The sequence below is a fragment of the Anopheles funestus genome, chromosome 2RL (genome assembly GCF_943734845.2).
Source record: "Anopheles funestus chromosome 2RL, idAnoFuneDA-416_04, whole genome shotgun sequence".
Taxonomy (NCBI): Eukaryota; Metazoa; Arthropoda; class Insecta; order Diptera; family Culicidae; genus Anopheles; species Anopheles funestus.
In genome coordinates, this window is record NC_064598.1 from 69814650 (window position 1) to 69833904 (window position 19255).

The 19255-nt window shown below is 46.2% G+C and overlaps 7 protein-coding genes across 7 annotated transcripts; 2 read left to right on the forward strand and 5 right to left on the reverse strand.

Annotated features, from left to right (window-relative positions):
* Window positions 1-103: 103 nt before the first annotated feature.
* On the reverse strand, window positions 104-2526 carry LOC125766330 (very long-chain specific acyl-CoA dehydrogenase, mitochondrial-like). The gene is made up of 3 exons (XM_049432176.1): window positions 1932-2526; window positions 592-1860; window positions 104-529 (listed from the first exon to the last, which is right to left on the reverse strand). Exons 1-3 carry the CDS (start codon window positions 2199-2201, stop codon window positions 176-178), a joined length of 1893 nt encoding a protein of 630 aa, XP_049288133.1. The 5' UTR covers window positions 2202-2526; the 3' UTR covers window positions 104-175.
* Window positions 2527-2637: 111 nt separating this feature from the next.
* LOC125766331 (very long-chain specific acyl-CoA dehydrogenase, mitochondrial-like) lies at window positions 2638-5088 on the reverse strand. Its single transcript, XM_049432177.1, has 3 exons — window positions 4466-5088; window positions 3122-4390; window positions 2638-3057 (listed from the first exon to the last, which is right to left on the reverse strand). The coding sequence occupies exons 1-3, from the start codon at window positions 4733-4735 to the stop codon at window positions 2704-2706; spliced, it is 1893 nt and encodes a 630-aa protein (XP_049288134.1). The 5' UTR covers window positions 4736-5088; the 3' UTR covers window positions 2638-2703.
* Window positions 5089-5208: 120 nt separating this feature from the next.
* LOC125766329 (very long-chain specific acyl-CoA dehydrogenase, mitochondrial-like) lies at window positions 5209-9047 on the reverse strand. The gene is made up of 4 exons (XM_049432175.1): window positions 8771-9047; window positions 7516-7945; window positions 6075-7337; window positions 5209-5986 (listed from the first exon to the last, which is right to left on the reverse strand). Exons 1-4 carry the CDS (start codon window positions 8833-8835, stop codon window positions 5846-5848), a joined length of 1899 nt encoding a protein of 632 aa, XP_049288132.1. The 5' UTR covers window positions 8836-9047; the 3' UTR covers window positions 5209-5845.
* A 370-nt stretch (window positions 9048-9417) lies between these two features.
* Window positions 9418-14293, reverse strand: LOC125766304 (leucine-rich PPR motif-containing protein, mitochondrial). The gene is made up of 4 exons (XM_049432124.1): window positions 14121-14293; window positions 13787-13968; window positions 13369-13714; window positions 9418-13300 (listed from the first exon to the last, which is right to left on the reverse strand). Exons 1-4 carry the CDS (start codon window positions 14255-14257, stop codon window positions 9661-9663), a joined length of 4305 nt encoding a protein of 1434 aa, XP_049288081.1. The 5' UTR covers window positions 14258-14293; the 3' UTR covers window positions 9418-9660.
* A 37-nt stretch (window positions 14294-14330) lies between these two features.
* Window positions 14331-15445, forward strand: LOC125766352 (DNA-directed RNA polymerases I and III subunit RPAC1). The gene has a single exon (XM_049432216.1). It carries the CDS (start codon window positions 14442-14444, stop codon window positions 15426-15428), a length of 987 nt encoding a protein of 328 aa, XP_049288173.1. The 5' UTR covers window positions 14331-14441; the 3' UTR covers window positions 15429-15445.
* Window positions 15446-15638: 193 nt separating this feature from the next.
* Window positions 15639-17361, reverse strand: LOC125766339 (nuclear pore complex protein Nup58-like). The gene has a single exon (XM_049432194.1). It carries the CDS (start codon window positions 17218-17220, stop codon window positions 15718-15720), a length of 1503 nt encoding a protein of 500 aa, XP_049288151.1. The 5' UTR covers window positions 17221-17361; the 3' UTR covers window positions 15639-15717.
* A 222-nt stretch (window positions 17362-17583) lies between these two features.
* Window positions 17584-18733, forward strand: LOC125766359 (protein SCO1 homolog, mitochondrial). Its single transcript, XM_049432228.1, has 2 exons — window positions 17584-17710; window positions 17782-18733. Exon 2 carries the CDS (start codon window positions 17793-17795, stop codon window positions 18618-18620), a length of 828 nt encoding a protein of 275 aa, XP_049288185.1. The 5' UTR covers window positions 17584-17710; window positions 17782-17792; the 3' UTR covers window positions 18621-18733.
* Window positions 18734-19255: the final 522 nt, after the last annotated feature.

Below are 19255 nucleotides of genomic sequence, written 5' to 3' on the forward strand. Positions count from 1 at the left end.
CAGAGTCCGCCCGTAAGGAAATGATAACACCCAAAACCAGTTACTGCCAATGGCTTTGTTTTGTGATAAAGCACCACACCGCACTGAAATGATAAGACACCTGTTTTTGAGCTGGGTTCATGTACTTGTGCTAAGATATTTATCATTTATCTACAAAAAAAGAAATCAAACCGGTTTAATCAATCTCCAGCGGATTAGTGTGCGGTAGGCCGCGGCGTTCCGAAACATTTCGAGCGACCTGTGCCAACCGTTGATAGTGTTCCTTGTAGGTGCTCGAATGAATGCGGTTGATATTGCGCTGTACACGGGAGCTTGCTTCCTGGCACCAAATCTGTGCCATTAGTAACTCGTGACCGGCGGATGGAAGACCCTTTTTGGCGGATCGGGACGCACGGGATAGTACAGCGGCCATGGTATAAATGTCGATCGCACTGTCTGCTACCCGAGCAAGTTGAAACTGTCGTTCAACGATACCTTTGCCGTGCTTCATGAGCAGAGATTCGATGGTTTGGCTGAACGCGTCCATAGACTGCAAATGAAGACGATCGGTTAAGCATATGGTACAAAAGTTTTGTGAATTGTTGCACTTACCTCAGCACACTGCTTAGCTGCATTCTGAAGCTCACTAGCAACAAACGGACGTAAATCTGTGCCTCCGATTCCAACACTGCGTCCTGCACGCTTTGTTCCTTCCGCCAGGATCACTCCCATGTTTCCAAGTGGATTCTTTAGCGCTTTCTGCAATCCACGCAGATCATTACCGGCCTTTTGAATGCCCGTCAAAGCGATAAACATCCGTAAAACATCGTTTGCTCCTTCGAAGATACGGAATATTCGCATGTCCCGTAGAAACCGTTCCAGGCCACTCGATTTCATGAACCCATTTCCACCCAACAGCTGAATGGCTTCGTCACACACATACCAAGCAGCCTCGGTACAGAACACCTTACTAACGGCCGCCTCCAGATGAAAATCCACCGAACCTTTATCCATATTACCAGCCACCATGTACGTAAGACTCTGTGCCACATAGTGGTAGGTTGCCATCATCGCAAGCTTTTCCTGAACGTTTTCAAACTCGATCAACTTCCGCTTGAATTGTACCCGATTGGTCACATGTTCGGCCGCTTTTTCAACGCACGTTTTCATCGTACCCGAAAGCATCGCACCCAACCCGAAGCGGCCGGAGTTTAGAATGTTTACCGCAATCTTAAATCCATTGCCCGGCTCGCCCAACAAATTCTCTACCGGCACTTTCGCATCGTCGAACAGTACTTCCGTCGTTACCGAGCATTTGATGCCCATCTTTTCCTCCGGTGGACCCGTACTAACACCGTCAAAGCTACGCTCCACAATAAATGCACTCATTTTGCTCTTCTTTTCACCCGTCTTCGGATCGACGACTTCCGTTTGGGCGAAGGTGGTAAAGATGTTAGCGATGCCACCACCGGAACACCAAAGTTTGGCACCGTTCAGAATGTAGTATTTGCCGCACGGACTCAGGACGGCTTTTGTTTTGACTGAGGCTGCATCCGATCCGGTTCCGGGTTCTGTTAAGGCGAATGCACCGAATACACGCCCGGTACTTAGCTGGGGAAGATATTTTTCCTTCTGTTCCTTGTTCCCGTACATTATTATACCCTTGGTGCCGATCGTTTGATGTGCACCGGCGTAGATGGACATGCCCAGATCGTAGCTTCCCGAGATCTCCGATAGACGAACGGATTGTGAGTTGGAAAGACCCAACCCACCATATTCTGTCGGGATGAATGGTCCAAGAAATCCTTGTTCCCACAGTGCATCGACTACAGCCTTCTCCACCGATGCAGTCGCATCATTTCTAGCAGCATCATTTACTTCCTAGGAAAAGGGGAGGAAAAGAAAACTATTAGAGGATCACTTAATGGAACTGATTGAAACGTTCAACGTACCTGATAAAACTTAACCGTAGGATCGACGAACGCCTGTATATATTCTCTCTGTTCTTCGTTTAACGCTTCCGGATATGGGAATAGTTCGGCCGTTTGTAGTTTCCCACTAAACAAATTCATCACAAACGATCGATTTGCCTTATGCTGATCGTTGGGCTGTACTGCCGCCCCGGACAACACATTGCTAGTGGACACATTGCGTACAGCTCCCACCAGCAACGTACGTCGGACGTTAGCAATCGCTACAACGTTCGTACAAACTTTCAACATTATTAAGAGAAATGGAAGAAACAGCCACGTGTGAACCGGTTAGAAGCCGTTTCGAAACTGAACTGTGTCCGTTTTTTAAAAGTCCACTTTAAACCACTTCCACAAAAGGTAGTACTGCGCATTGTGGCGTCGTTGTGGAATTTCATGCTTTATCGGATATCAGATATCGGATTTAAAAACTTCATTATCTGCGCAACAAATATCGTTAGGTGTCTGGAAAGGAAGTAAAACGTGTACCCGTCTAGCAGGGAGGGCGGCTTATGAACTTACGTTACCTCCACGGGAGGTATCTGCCATTTGCCTAGGTTTGGGGGAATTCCAAACATTGCGGTCAAAAGGGCAGAGAAATTAATTCGGAAACCAAACTTATCTCGTGTACGTGGAAATTGTGCTTTAAACTAAGCTGCACTATGGTTGAGAAACGATGGTCAAAACGTAAATTGCTATAAGAATTCATTTGTTTTACTTACTAACTTAAATTTAAAACGTTTGCTTTCTTTCTTTAATCTATTTCCATTGGATTTGTAAACGCTATTCCTCGTTGGTTTGAAATGTGTTTAGCTACGATCGCCATTCGTTGATAGTTCTCTTTAAAAGAGACGGACTGGATACGATTTATGTTGCGCTGGACACGATCACTTGCCTCCTTGCACCAAATCTGTGTCATCAGTAGTTCTTGTTGAGCTGATGGAAGATTTAGCTTTATGGCGCGTGTAGCCCTGGACAGTACTGTAGCCATTGAGTAGATATCGATTGCACAATCAGCCACCCGTGCGAGTTGGAACTGTCGTTCGGTAATTTCCTTGCCATGGATTCGGAGAAGAGATTCAACAGTGTTGCTAAATGTATTAATGCTCTACAAAGAAAATATGTTTTAAAAATTAATTGAATTCAAGAAATAGTAATTCATAGTAACTCACCTCAGAACACTGCTGAGCTGCAGTTTGAAGTTCTCTAGCAACGAACGGACGTAAATCCATGCCACCAACTCCAACGCTATGTCCTGCTCGCTTAGTTCCTTCCGCCAAGATCATTCCCATATTTCCAAGCGGATTCTTTAGCGCTTTCTGCAGCTTTTGGAGATCATTTCCCACCCTTTGAATACCCGTCAAAGCGATAAACATCCGCAAAACATCGTTTGCTCCCTCGAATATTCTAAACACACGAATATCTCGCAGAAACCGTTCCAGGCCACCCGATTTCATGAATCCATTTCCGCCCAGCAGCTGGATAGCTTCGTCACACACATACCAAGCCGCCTCGGTACAGAACACCTTACTAACGGCCGCCTCTAGATGAAAATCCACCGAACCTTTGTCCATATTCCCGGATACCATGTACGTAAGACTTTGCGCCACATAGTGATAGGTAGCCATCGTGCCGAGCTTTTCCTGTACGTTTTCAAACTCGATCAACTTCCGCTTGAACTGAATTCTGTCACTTACATGATTTGCCGCCTTTTCAATACAAGCTTTCATGGTACCCGAGAGCATCGCGCCCAATCCGTAGCGTCCCGAGTTTAGTATGTTTACAGCAATCTTAAACCCACTGCCAAGCTCACCCAACACGTTCTCTACGGGTACTCTAACATCGTCGAGAAATAGTTCATTCGTGACGGAACACTTCAGACCCATTTTGTCTTCGAGAGGACCCGTACTGACACCACCGAAGCTGCGCTCAACAATAAATGCGGTCATTTTGTTATGTTTTTCCCCCGTTTGTTCATCGGTCACTTCAACCTGTGCAAAGGTGGTGAAAATATCGGCAAATCCTCCACCCGATATCCATAGCTTCGATCCGTTCATGATGTAAAATTTACCGCAAGGGCTCAGTACGGCTTTCGTTTTTATGGAAGCTGCATCCGATCCAGTTCCGGGTTCTGTTAGAGCGAATGCACCGAATACACGCCCACTGCTCAACATTGGAAGATACTTTTGCTTCTGTTGATCGCTTCCGTACAAAAGAATTCCTTTCGTTCCGATACTTTTGTGGGCGCCGATCAGTAAACTCAGAGCGAGATCGTAACTTCCACTTATTTCGGCCATCAGTACCGATTGCACATTGCACAAACCTAACCCACCGAGTTCCGGTGGTACGTACACGGAAAGTAATCCAAGATCCCACAAAGCATCGATCGTTCGGCTGTCGACATTGCTCGTGTCATCGTTACGTGTGGCATCATTCACTTCCTACAACAAAGGGAATATATAATATTCATCATTACTTAACGTCATACTTTTCCTCGTGTAATAAGGTACACTTACCTTAAAAAACTTGTGCACAGGATCGACCAGTGCTCTGGCGTAATCTTTCTGCTCTTCGTCGAGCGGTTCCGGATAAGGAAACAGTTCGATCGTTTGAAGTTTTCCACCAAAAAGATTCATCAGAAATGATCGATTTGGACGTTGTGCATCCGAAAAAGATGAAGCAGCTCTTACATGGAAACTCGTACTTCCTGCTATTGAGTTTTGCACTAACCTTTTTACTACATTCCAGTGATCGGAAGCACGACACGCAGTACTAAGACGTAACATTTTAAGCTTAAGGTTCAGTTGCAACTGAAACGTTCAGCTGTGGACAACTTCGGTAAAATACGGCACACGTTTGTACGTCATTTCTTATCCAAAGCTAGCATTTATCATAATACTAAAAATATAACATCAAAGCATAGATGATGATCGCATCACAAAAGTGCACGTCATTTTCAGGGCCACATTCACTCTGATAATGTATAACGTAGATATGTAATACGGTTCAGAATGGGCGTGCATCCTTGCGAAATTGTGCCCTTAAGCCATAGCACGATTTTGTCGATAAGTGTTTGAACTTTGTACATTTTTCATACGTGTTGCCACTTATCTAATGTATTAGACGTTATTCTTTTCGAATTTTCCTATTACCCATCGACGAAGAATCGCAGCTCGTTACCAGTTGATTATTAAGCTTATGGAGATGTTTCGGATTCAATAGAACCTCTAGAAATAGAAAATAAAAAAGCGACACCACATTGAGAGGTACTTATGAAATGATTCATCTATTGCCCGACCACCTTCGTATTTTTAAGTGGACCTTGCGTTCTTTTCAGTTGGCTTTTTAGCTGAGGCTCATCAGTTGTATGTACATGTTCATTAATCCTAAGGTACGTTATATTAATAGATGGAGTTACGGTGATTTAAAGCTTACACACCAGCAAAAAGAATCTAACAAAAAGAAGCAAAAAAAATATTTCTAGCAGTGGAATTGTGTCAGTAACTTAAGCTTCGATGGGATTCTTTTAAAAATCAATTTAAACCTTTAAAGTGATTCGACAAATAAACAAAAAAGTTAATGGAAATGGTAAATTGTCGTACAAACATACATTAAAGAAGATTGTCCTATTAACGGGAGTGATAAAACGAAACCAAAAAAATTATACTATTACATCTACAACACTTCCATCCAAAACACACTTCTCTTCTTCCATTCGTGTCGCACCAATTGTCCTGATTTGGGGTTCTGCTATCAAAACCCGTACAGCAGCTGGACAATATTGTTCGTTTTGTTTTGCACACCACCATTATCACGATTCACTTTAAGAAACTTTCATCGGGCGAAATGTTAGGAATCCTTTTTTTCCAGCGGTGTCATTTCGGAGGGGACGCTCCTTACTCAATATCTAGCGGATTGTTGTGCGCGATACCATTGTTGGCGCAAATGTTTTTCGAAATTTGCGACATAACGCCGTAATTTTTCGCGAACGAATCGGTGTTAATTTTGCGTATATTTACACGCACACGATCACTAGCCTGCAATGGGAAACGAACAAGGAAACGGAAACGGAACATTAACAAAACAATTCGTTTCGAATGAGATCAAACTGCGATCACCACTTACCTCGTGACACCAGGCTTTGGTCATCAACACTTCATGCTCGGCGGAGGGAAGATCCTTTCGCATCGATCGAGTTGCGCGTGATAGAACCACAGCCATGGCGTACGTATCAATGGCCGCATCCGCCAACCGGTTCAGCAGGAACTGCTCGTCCACGATCTTCTTGCCGTACTTGATCAACAACGATTCCACCGTCTGTCCGAACAGATCGATACACTCCGAGCACTGCTTAGCGGACTGTTTTAGTGGGTCCGCCACGTACGTGCTCAGGTCAGTACCACCGTACCCGATGCTACGGATAGCACGGCGCGATCCTTCCTTAAAGATCAATCCCATGTTTGTGGCCGGATTTTTAAATGCACGCTGCAGCTCCTTCAGGTGCGATCCAGCGTACTGAATACCGGTAAGGGCGACAAACAGTCGAAGAATGTCGTTCGTACCCTCGAAGATACGGAAGATACGCAGATCGCGCATCACACGCTCCAATCCACAGTCCTTCATGAAGCCCATACCGCCCAGAATCTGGATCGCTTCATCACACACATACCAAGCCGATTCGGACGCAAACACCTTCGAGATGGCCGCCTCCAGATGATAATCCAGCGATCCCGTATCCATGTTGCCCGAGATCATGTACGCCATCGACTGGGTAGCGTAATGGTGCATGGCCATGCGGGCCAACTTTTCCTGCACACCACCGTACGTTTCAATTTTACGACCGAACTGGACACGGTTTGTGGCATGCTCGGCCGCCTTCTGGATGCAGGCACGCATCGTACCGGACAGTGTCGCCGCCATACCGAACCGGCCATTGTTCAGGATGTTCATCGCCACCTTAAACCCGTTACCCTCACCGCCGAGCACGTTTTCGATCGGGATTTTCACATCCTCAAAGTACACTTCGGCCGTGTTCGAACACTTGATGCCCATCTTGTTCTCTGGCGGACCGCTACTAACACCACCAAATCCACGCTCCACAATAAACGCCGTCACCTTGTCCTTCTTTTGGCCCGTCTTCGGATCCTCCAGCTCGGTTTGCGCAAACACGGTCATAATGTCCGCAATACCACCGTTCGAGATCCATATTTTGGAACCGTTCAGTACGTAGTGTTTACCGTCGGCCGATTTAACCGCCCGGCAGCGAATAGAACCGGCATCCGAACCGGAACTTGGTTCGGTAAGAGCGAAAGCGGCATAAACCTTGCCAGTTGATACCATCGGCAGATATTTTTCCTTTTGTCGTTCGTCTCCGTACAGCATAATACCCTGGAAATTGTAACGAAAACCAAAAAAAAGATCGTGGGCGTGATTGAAGGACATTTCAATAACATTAAATCTCGGTTAGTGGGGTTGGGATCAATGCCGAAACATAAGCAAATGCAACATTTGCTTATCAACCAAACCGTTATCAGCCAGCAGCATCGCGAGCACGTGTGGCACGTACCTTAAAGCCAATACTCTGATGAGCACCGATGAAGATGCCCAGACCGAGATCCTGCCCACCGATAATGTCGCACATGCGGGAATACTGTGTGTTGTTTAGTCCAAGTCCACCATATTCCGGCGGTACCATTAGAGAGAATGCACCCAAATCCCATAGCGCTTCGGTTGTTTTTTCATCGATCGATGCGTTCACATCGTTCTTCACTGGATCGTTAACTTCCTCGAAGAACTTCGTTACCGGATCCACAAACGAAGCAATGTATTCCTTCTGTTCAGCGTCCAGTGCTTCCGGGTAGGGAAAAACCTGTGCCGGTTGAACGTGGCCACGGAAGATGTTGGTTAGAAAGGACATGTTCGGTCGTTTATCGGCCTCTGATGGTGCAGCCTGCTGAGCTTCGGCCTGTTTGGCCTGTGGTGCAGCGGAAAGGCATCTGAAAGAAGCAACGAATTAGCATTAAACGGGTGAATTTTGTGATGGAGCTATTAAATCATTAATCTCTAATCTGTGTGAGAATTGTTGCGGTTGAATCATCAAACGGTTTCGGTGGGGTATTATTACCCAACGGTAAGCGTTCGAATCAAATGATGCATATTGAAATAAAAGAAAACCTTATTCTACATCCCTTTTTACTGATAACTCGTGTGTATGAGGTGATATCTTATCAACCGAAATTCATGCCATGGATGGTCAATAGATTTAAAAAAAAACCGTACCCTTCACCCAGCACGCCAGCATGAAAGGCGTTTACGTGCCGATATCGGTGGTGAGGAAATGCATTTTAGAAAACAAAACTAGTGCCAACTGCAACAGTATTTATCACGCCAAGCAAAAAGCTGTAAAGAAGCTACACGTGAACGCAATCGGCATGTCAACATCATCATCATCATCATCAACACAGTGCCCCTGTGCTTGGTTGTTTACGTAAATGACGGCGAGACGAAAGTACAAAGTCCATCAGCGAGTTTCTCAAGCGAACTCGCGCTCTTGATTCGTACGCTCTCTGTCATTGGGGAGAGTTCTCGGGAGCTGATATTACCCAAAAGCTTCTGACCTATATTCAGTCCAATCGCACATTCCCGATTCATTTTTTTGTTCTTGCTTTTGCCTTTATTTCACAAACAGGAAGAAGGCACTCGGTAAGCCTTCAAGGTCACTGCTGCACGGGTACGGGAATAATGGAACCTCGTTACTCAACCGCACGCAATCTCCTTACGCGGAACTATTGCCACTATAAATAGTTTTTCGTCGGACTTACCTTCGAATTTCGATGCCCTTAACCTTTTGCGTATTTCGCACAACCAGCTGTCCAATGCGAATCATTTTATGCAGGTGATTTGTATATTACACTTCCTAATTACACACTGCGTCGGGCGGACGAGAGAACAAAGCAATCACAACTTGCGATGGCGACGAACGAACGGGGAATTCTTCCAATTGGTGCGATGTCGTCCCTTTTTCTACGACGTGTTTACGTTCCTGATCGTTCGTACCGGATGACAGTAATGATGCGAAGGGTGATTATACACTGGGCAATAGAGATAGCAACAATCGCGGATGAAAATGATGCGAATAACATTCAATTGGACAATAATGTTTTAACAAACTAAAAATTTAAATTAAATCTTTAATTTTAGACCGTTTTTTGCTACTAAATTTCAGATTTTAGTCACATTTCGTGTTGGTTGTTGGCAGGAGGATTGCTTTCTATTGTCAGTGTACGACCCACTTGATTGGCTTGTTCAGTTGTCAATAATGAGCGTTACGCGATATGCTAGCGTTACTAGCCGTTAAATTTGCACGTGTAAAACCGTTGCACGTGGAAATTGTTTGCTTAAGTTATTTAATTCAGTAATTTCCTATTTCGGTATGAAAGGACAATGTTGAAGTACGAACCAACGAAGATTAAGTTACTGCTTCGAAATTTATTGTGCTCCATGATATGAACACGCTTTCAAAGCGAACAGCGAAAAACCAACTATGGCTATTCGCGTACATATCTATACTTTGACTAATGCTGGGTGATTTCAATCTGTAGACGATGAACTGTTACCTAACGTCCAGTGTATATTAAGCTTTGTTCCTTAGCTTTCTGGCCTATTACTTACGACTAAAAACGCAAACCGATCGGATAACAAGCCGTTGACCTTACGACAAATTTTTACTGCTGGGTTTACTGCTAGATTTTGCTGTTACTGCTGCTGCTGTTTTGGTGGGTTCCTCGTCACTACTGCTTTCGCTGTCACTGTCACTGCTGCTAGTAGACGACGGTTCCTGTGCCGCTTTAGCATTCTTCGCCGGAATGGTATGCGGGAAGGATTTACCCTTCGCCACTAGAGCTTCCTGTAGCCGCTTCAAAGCCGTCCGATTGACGTTCTCCAGGCAGGTCACCTTAAGACCATCGTCCAGCGCTGCCAGTGCTTCTTCAGGGTTTTCCTTTGCGACCAGAATGTCAATCATGCAACTGTAGATCAAACCCTTACCCTTCTCCGATACACTCGATTCGTGCAGATGGTCAATTAATCGTCGACACAGCGCATCGTCCTTTGTGTCGCGTGCCTGTTGAATGATCTTCTGGAACATAATACGGGAACTGTTCGACAGGTGACGGTTCCAGATCGTGGATGCCTTTTCTGCTGGTCCAGCAATGAAGTAGTGTATCCAGAGAGCGTTCACTGGTGCAAGCAGGCCCCATTTGGCGTAATTTTCAGCCAACTGTTCGTAACGCTCGTGCAGTTCGGGATGTTGAGAAAGAATGCCAGACGCACCACCGATCGGGAAGTGTTTCGCTGCAACGATCGCTTGCTCTTTATCCTTTGCCTTCTCGATTGCATCTTCCAGCTTTCGTAAGTACTGATCCGCATTGCCGTTGGATACGTTCGCATGGCAGAGTCTGTTGTCGAAGGAAATCAAACGCTTCAAGTCATCCGAGATCAGTGAGCCGATACGATCGAATGTTTCCACATCGCCACTGATCGCAAGTTTGTTCAGGAAGTACTTAAACGTGCGCGGAATGGGGAATAATTTCTGTTCCAACAGAGCAAGCACCATTTTGGATGCTTCCGAGAGACGATCGCGATTTATCAGCGCTTCAATTATTGCCGATTGTTCCGTGAGATTTGGTTTAGTTGTTGATGTTTTCAACGGTTCATATGCCAGAAGGATTTTGTCCGGATCGTTCGCTTTGATAGCTTGCTTTAGTTCACGCAGTGGACCGGTAATCTGCAGACGCTTCGTGTTACCTTGCTTCAAGGTAGATTCTTTCGCCGCAGAAGAACCGGGTGCAGCAGTTTGTCCAGCCTTTGTCTTTGGCTTCGGTTGGCTATCTCCGGCCGGTACAGATGGCTGCGCTGGCATAGCAAATGGAACTTCATAATCATTGCTCTTCAAAAATTCTCCCAACTCCGCCAAGAAAGCATCGGACGGGGTAACATTTTCTTCCTGCATGCGTGTCCACAATCCAAGCGATTTAACCGCATCCTTCTCACCGATGTAACTCTGCAGAAGTTTATGGTAAATTTCGCTTCGATCGATATGGCTCAGATCCTTCGTCGCTTCCATCAACCCTTCCAGGCTGGACGTTTTTCCTTCCTGCTGGTAACGTTCGCACGCCGTCTGTATGCGTTGGTAGCGTGTGCGTAAACCAGGCGTTTCGAGAATCTTCCGTGCCTGCCGAATGCGTCCACAGTCCACAAAAGCGAACACGAGATCGTACAGACTGTTCACCTCACCGTGCACCTCCGTGCTGAGGTCGGTCAAGCGCTGCAAATTCGTGGCATCTTCCGCTTGTATCAGGCGACAGGTGAGTTCCGTTTTCCACGGCGTTAGCCGATACTTTTGACAGATTTCCGCAAAATTGCTCATTGCCGCAGGAAGATCATCGCGTACCAGGTGCACCTTGATGAGCGACCCCAGGAATATGTTTTGCGGTGTAATGTAACCTTTGCTCAGCAGATGGTCGAACATTTGGGTCACTTGCTGCACGTTACCCTTTTCGGCAAGCGTGTTGAGTAGACGCCAACAGGCGCTGTTATACACAAAATCTACCTCCCGCTGGTTATCGTCTTTAGCGGGCTCCATTGCTGAAGGGGCATTTTCTTCCAGGAAGCGAAGTGCATCATCGAAGCGTTCTCCCTCGAGCAAACCGTTAGCCAACCGTACAATCTTCACACGATCCAGCATAAAGTCCGGCTGTTTGGCTTTAACACTTGCCAGCTGTTCGAAAGCTTCCTCTACCTTGCCGTTTGTAGCGAACATGTCAATCGCTAACCCGTAAACTCCCGGGCTAATGACGTAGTTTTCGCTCTCCAGTTTCTGCAACACTTCTTTCGTCTTGGCGATGTCGTTCGATCGAATGACCGAACGAATCAGCTGCGACTTAACGGTGTTAGCGTTCTCCTTCCGAGACTCCAGATCGGCAATAAGCCGCTCGAGCTGAGGCACGGAAAGGCTCGAAATCGATGTTTTTACTCGCTGCTGTCCCTGCGTTGGTGTGCGTTCCAGCTCGACCAGTTCCAAATCTCCTGCAGCTAATTTGGACAACATGCCAGAAATTTCCGCCGTCATCTCGCTGCCCATTCGTTCTTGGATTTTCTCGGCCATATTATTGCTGATCGATAAACCTTGGGACACGAAGCCGGTAAGAATCTTCTGCATCACCTCCACACGCTCGGTTTTGAAGGTAGATACGGCGTCATAAATCAGATTACCCATCGTTTCGGCCTGCAGTGCTTCGATACTGCTTCCGTTCTCTCCATCCGCTCCCTGTTCGCTTTCCTCTTCGGTGGAACGCGCACGCTTCAGTCCATCGTGCAGGGCACGTGCGAAGCGTACGTAAGACTCAAAGTCTCGTGAATGCAAAAGCGCTTGCACGAGCGGTTTACGATACACACCGGGCGGATAGAACGCACGATACCGGGAAGCGATGTTTGCTGCCTCTTTCAGGTTGTTCCGTTCAAGCGCCACGTACGCACAGCTAGAACTGGCAACGGCTGGCGAGATACCAGCACTGCGCAGTAGCTGTATTACGATCTCATTGTTATTTACCGGAAGATTCGGAACGGCATATTCGCGCACCGTTTCACTGCTCGGATAGATGTTGAATTTATCCGACATCGTACGCAGCACATGCAGCACATTCTCCGTACGTTCCTCTTTGGTCATGGCGGGATTGGTGCTGCACATTAGCGGCCAGAAGAAATGTTGCCGGATCGGTTGATTCTGTTTGGTTAGTTCCTCCAAAAGGGCGAAACTTAACTCTACCGCACCACCTTTCAGGGCCGTCTCAAGTGCGATGAGATACGATCGATCGTTCATTCCACCTTCCTGTAGTTCATTGCAAATCGCAATCACCTTGCCGGCTGGTCGGTTGGCGCGCACTAACTGTCGCACTAGGAAGCTTCCAGTGTTGGCCAGCTCTCCATCATTTTTCGAAGCACGAGGCATTGTACGGAGCAGCTTCATGCAAACTTCTTCATGACCTCTGTTGATCAGTCGAAGGATTACGTTTACAGCGTCTTGGTTGTAGCCGGCTTGGCGACGAATCTTTTCCACCAGCTGGTCAACTTTCTCCGGATATCCATTGGTGGCGAGTGAGTAGATGATTTCTAGAATGTCCTTATCGAGCAGGAATATTTCCTTCTGTTCGCAGGAATCAATCGTCTTGCAAATGTAATCAATATCACCCTTTCGAGCGTAACCACAGAGCAGTGTCGTGTACGTGTCGGCTGAAGGTTGAAGACCAGCTTGAGCCATTACGGCCAATATTCCCGTAGCCGATTCCAAATCGCTAAAAGTGTACAGGCGAAACATAAATATCCTCTTTTGGTTGTTATCAATCGATCAATCTCTACTTACTCTGCTTGCGAATGACCCATAATAAGCGCATTGAAGACATACTCATTTACGGGGAGTTGTTTCTCACGCATAAACTCCAAAATACGAGTCGCACCCTCAATGTCACCCTGCTGGCAATAGCGTGAGATCAGTCGCTGATAGGTGACACGGTTTGGTTCAATACCCAACGATTGCATGTCGGCCAAAAATTCCGTCGGTGAAAATGGATGCTCGTTGTCAAGATACACCCGTAGCAATGCATTGTAATGGGACACGTCCATAGCAACGTTCAGGTTCTTTAACGTCTTCCATATCTCCTGCACAAGTGCGGTGCGCACCTCGGGTAGCTCTTCCGGGACGAGATTTCCTGATGGGTTGAGAAAAAGACATTTAATTTGGAGCTAATCTAATTTGCTAAATCTGATGAAAAAAATCTTACCACAACATCTAATCACCAATAGAGACTGTGCGCTGGTTGCCGAACGATTAATGCGGATTTCTTCCAGCACCTCCTCTAGGTCCCGCCGAGAGATTCGTCCCGAACGGCGCACATCTTCGTCCAGCCGCTTCAAAGACCTATCAAGTCCATTCTTACTCTTAGTAGCCGCTGTTGCAAATCCACTGGAATTAAAACATACGGTTTAATATTTGCTTTTCACAGTTACAATACCGTGCTCCGAATGGGCCTCGACATGTTGCGTAATTATGCCGGTGGGGTCCGGGATGGGCACGGAACATTTGTGTTTTTGCCGTACACAAAAATCGTCTATTACCTTGTGAAATTGCCGCACAAACACTGCGATTGCTGAACGAAGCTGCTTTCCGTTTCCCGTGCAGTGCTAAACACTAAATTTCGTGCGAAACCGGCAAAATATCGCACAAATTTGCTCGACCGCAGTATCGAGGCCATGTTTTCTGACGAAAGCGTGCGCGAACAATGTTTGACAGTACGGCAGATGTGTCAAACAGAGCAAAGGTAACGTCAAAGTGCTCGTTGTCATAACATTGTGCCGGTTAAAAAAAACCCGCATGTATCAACAAAAAGCACGTGAAATTGGTAAATTGTTTTGGAGGTATTGTAAAACCGATTGATCATGGCCACTAAACCACTGCTCTACCTGGAGGAATATAAGCTGAAGCAGGATGCAAACGATTACGGATTGGCCGACGAGCCATGGGACTTTGAGCGATTTAAGCAGCAGCTGCAAATAATCGTCGTACGATACGATGACGACGAGCTGGAGTTCGACATGATCGGAGTGAGTTGTGCCATTGCGAACGTGTTCCGACGATTGATGCTGAGCGAGGTGCCAAGTATGGCTATTGAAAAGGTGCACATCTATAACAATACATCGATCATCCAGGATGAGGTGTTGGCACATCGGTTGGGATTGATTCCGCTGCGTGCCGATCCGCGCATGTTTGAGTATAAAGCCAACGAAACCGATCCTCCGACGGCACAGGACACTCTAGAGTTTGAGCTGAAGGTGAAATGTACCCGCAAAACGAAGGAAGTGACGGAGATGACGAATAACGATAGCATGTACAAGAACCACAGCATATATTCGGGCCAGATTAAGTGGATCCCGATAGGAAATCAATCGACCGTTTACACGGAAGCCGCCGTAGGTCCGATCGATGATGATATTCTTATCAGCAAAATGCGTCCCGGGCACGAATTCGACATTAAACTGTTTGCGGTGAAAGGTGTCGGTAAAGATCACGCCAAGTTCTCCCCGGCGGCAACCGTTTCCTATCGCCTGTTGCCGGATATTAAACTGAATCGACCGGTCATGGGAAATGATGCACGGTTGCTACAGAAGTGCTTCTCGCCGGGGGTAATTGAGATCGCAAAGGATGATTGTGCGTACGTGAAGGATGCGCGGTACGATAGTTGCAGTCGGAACGTGTACAGATATCCTCAGATTGCGGATGCGGTTACGCTGGCCCGCGTACGGAACCATTTCATATTTACGGTGGAGTCCCTAGGTGCCCTCAAGCCGGAGGTTATCTTTGTGGAGGCAGCGAAAGTACTGAAGAAGAAGTGTCGAATGTATTTGGATCAAATAAAGGGTAATTGAAATCGGTATGTAATTAATTCTATTTTGATGTCAATTCTTCCGTGAAATAAAGTCTTTAAAATGTTAAAGTGTTAAAGAAGATTGCCACGATGTATTTGGAGCAGTGCAAAAAGTCGAAAGGTTTGATTCAGTAAGAGTCTGATTTCGAACAAGATTTTTCGCTTGTAATTCACACAATTCGGACACGGATGTAGACGTAACACAGGTGTAAATCAAATAAAAATTAATTTATGTTTTCCCGTTTCGTCATATACAATCGCAAAAATATGTCTTACAGTAAACAGTCCGTTTACAATTTATTTCTTTTGCTTCCTAGTGGTGGTTTTTGCAAGTTGAACGCATCGCCACCAGTCGCCGACATTGTCCCAAATCCAAACCCTAACCGATTTCCGAACCCAAGGCCATCACTGCCGCCCGCACTGGCTCCGGTGTTCAAACCGAAAAAGTTCGTCTGTCCGAAGGCACCTTTGTTTTGGTCCGCCCCTGTCAGCCCAGCTCCTGCACCCGACCAGAGCGATGTACCGGCACCCGTTTGCCTGAGGGAAACGCCGAAGCTCACGTTACCCATTACGGTCGAAAAAGGTGTCGGGCCGGAAGAGATGTTAAGCGCAAACTTGTCCGCCACGGTACTACTCTCCTTTTTACCCTCGCTGCTCTCGAACACGTCCGTATTGTCGCGCAACAAATACCGCCGTAGATTAAGGTACTGTTCTTTTTGCGTTTCAACTTTCTGGTGCAGCTCGTGCAGACGCCCCGCAAGCGCCACAAAGCTTTCGTAGATCTGCTGAAGACAAAGCTTCAAGTCTTGGGGCGTGAAATATTGGGGTGTCGTAAGGGAATTCATGTGTTTTTCTGTTAGCTCTACTTGCTGCTTCAAATTGATTAGGTCAGATTCATACTTTTGGATCAGTTCGATGAAGTACTGCAAGGGCAGTGTGTTTTCGAACTGCAGACCGGCGGGAGTTTCTTGCGTACGTTGCGCCATGTCCGCCTGGCGCGTAATGCCGGACGTTTCGTGTCGAAGCATTTTAATCGCGTTCTGATTATTGTTCACACTGTTCGACAGTTCCGCCAGAACGCTGGTGAGGCTTTTAATTTCATTCGCAACGTTGGACATCTTTCGGGCGGAGGAACGAGCGATATCCGAGCCGATGGTTTTCTGTTTCTTGATGTGTTCCTTCAGGTGTTCCACGGTGCTGATGATTTCTTGCGGGACTTGCGATTCCTTCGCTTTCGTGTTATCATTTTTGCCTTCAACCGATTTGGGCAGGTTGGCATTTATGTCTACCCCTCCTAAACCCACGGTAGTTGTGGTGGATGTTGTTGGTGCTGCCGCTACCGTGGTCGTTGATTTGGGAGCACCGAAAAGGCCTCCCGTAGCGGTATTTCCTAGACCGAGCGTGTTGGTCCCACCAGCGGTAGCAGTAGCTGCCGTTCCGAAATTAAGCGTTGGCACCGCGAATGTCGATGTCGTTGTTGCCGTGGCTGTAGTCCCGGCAGATACACTCAGCCCCCCAAAAGGGCTTGCAGCCGTGGAAGTGGTTCCGAGCCCAAACGATAGTGGTGCCGCTGCCGTTGTTGCGGCTGGCTTGCCAAAACTAAATCCAGGCACTGCAGAAGCCGTAGTCGTTGTGGCGGCGGCAGCAGTCCCGAAAGAAAACCCCGTCGCTGGTGCCGGCGCAGCGACAGGGGTAGCAGCGGCCAAGGGAGCGATGCTTGATGTTGCTGCTGGCGTGCCGAACGAAAATGCGGGAGCCGACGTTGTTGGAGTACCGAAGGAGAAACCGGACATTGTTGCAGCTAAGTTCCTTAATGCGGTTAGAGCCGGAACACAACACAAACACGGAAAATTTGGCAATTATCCTAAGAACGAATTTGTTTTCACAGACAGAAAACGAGGGAAAGCAAGCACTGAACAAATAGCTAGGCCTAGTGGTGTGAAACGTCAAACTACGAGCATCACGGTGTGCCTAGTGGTTTCGATCGACAAAATACGTAGAGTTTTTTGTTGTAAAACTAATATATAAAATTGCTTTCCGTTAGTAAAAAATCACAAATTATTAATTTATTTAAAAACAAATTAATTGAATAATCTTTTCATACGTAATTATCAGAAATAACCAACTTTCTAAGCATTCAACCACCAGCAGGCACCAAAGTGTCATTGCTTCGAAATGTCACAATATGCACGTAACAACATTGCCGGCTCGAAGAAAACAGTGTAAAATAATTGCACAAATTGTTTAAATGTGTGTAAATATTTAGTGCTGTACAAAACGCTGGTAAATATCCACTAGAATCCATCGCTGCATACTTCTTACTTATTCCAGATTATGTTTTGCAACATTTGCAGGGTACACCAATATGTCGAATATGTTGCTAAGATTATCCAGCCGAAGTTTGCGCGAGCTGAGTGGGAGTGCCGGATTGTTTGGCACCACCAGAACAAACCTACCCCATCAGCTCAAACTGTCCAAACATGGTTCCATCTTTGGCCGGTTTCAGCATACAAACCGCCAGTCTGATCCAATGAAAGGCAAGGGCCCAATCACGTGGAAAAGTTTTGCATTTATTGCCACCGCCGGTATCGGTGTGCTCGGATTCATGTGGTACGTAAAGGACGAGAAAGAGCAAGCTCTGCTGCGGGAACGGAAGCGACAGCTGGGCAAAGCAGCCATCGGAGGAAAGTGGGATTTGACCGACTCGGATGGTCAGCCACGCAAATCGTCCGATTTTCTAGGCAAATGGTTGCTGATATACTTTGGCTTCACGCACTGTCCCGACATCTGCCCGGATGAGCTGGAAAAGATGGCGGCCGTGGTAGATAATCTGGAAAAGGACAAGGATGCCGATCCGGTGCAACCAATTTTCATCACCGTCGATCCGCAGCGAGACACCAAAGAGATTGTGGGTAAATACGTGAAGGAGTTTTCGCCGAAGTTGCTCGGTCTTACCGGCACGGTGGAACAGGTAGCCCAGGTATGTCGAGCATTCCGCGTGTACTTTAGTGCCGGTCCGAAAGACGAGGATGAAGATTATATCGTGGATCACACAATCATCATGTACTTGGTTGATCCGAACGGCGAATTCGTCGATTACTATGGACAAAACCGTGATAAGGAATCGATAAAGAATTCCATTCTGATCAACATGGCAAAGTTTAAGCAGATGCACAAATCATCGTGGTGGTAGATTAGCAGATGCTTATGGTATTTTGTACGATAAAGTATAGTAGCGCTAGTGGCGATGAATCGTATTGGTTAAGTTGATTAAACACTCGGCAGCATGTCGTCGTAATACTATTACGTATTTGCATTTGTTCTATCTAAAGGAAAATTTTGAGAATATAGCAAAAGGTATGTTTGAATGAAGGACATAATTGCTTATGTTGAGATTTGATAAATCCCTGTTTCCCTGTTTCCCTTTTATCGTTTAATTTCATCTATTTTGTCCCGCAAAAATCCTTAATAAATATCGTTTTTCTGAGTTATTATCACAACAAAAATGAAATAAATAAAATATAAGAAGTAACAAATCAGAAACAGTAAAATAATCGTAAAACCTAAACTAATTAATAAACAAAAGCTACCACCCTTGAGATGTAAAACCGGGCAAATTGAACTTGCATATGATAACGAAAGGAAGAAAGAGCGAATAGTGTTTGCCTTCCCTCTGCGCGAATCTTTGCCAAGACATCAAAGTACGCGGTTTACTATTATGCCACGAGCCAACACTCTTCGTACCGGTTAAGATTTAACCAGCATAAAACATAATCTCCTTTACAAAAGTTTAATTAAGACGCGAAGAGCAAAGTTAGAAGGTTTACA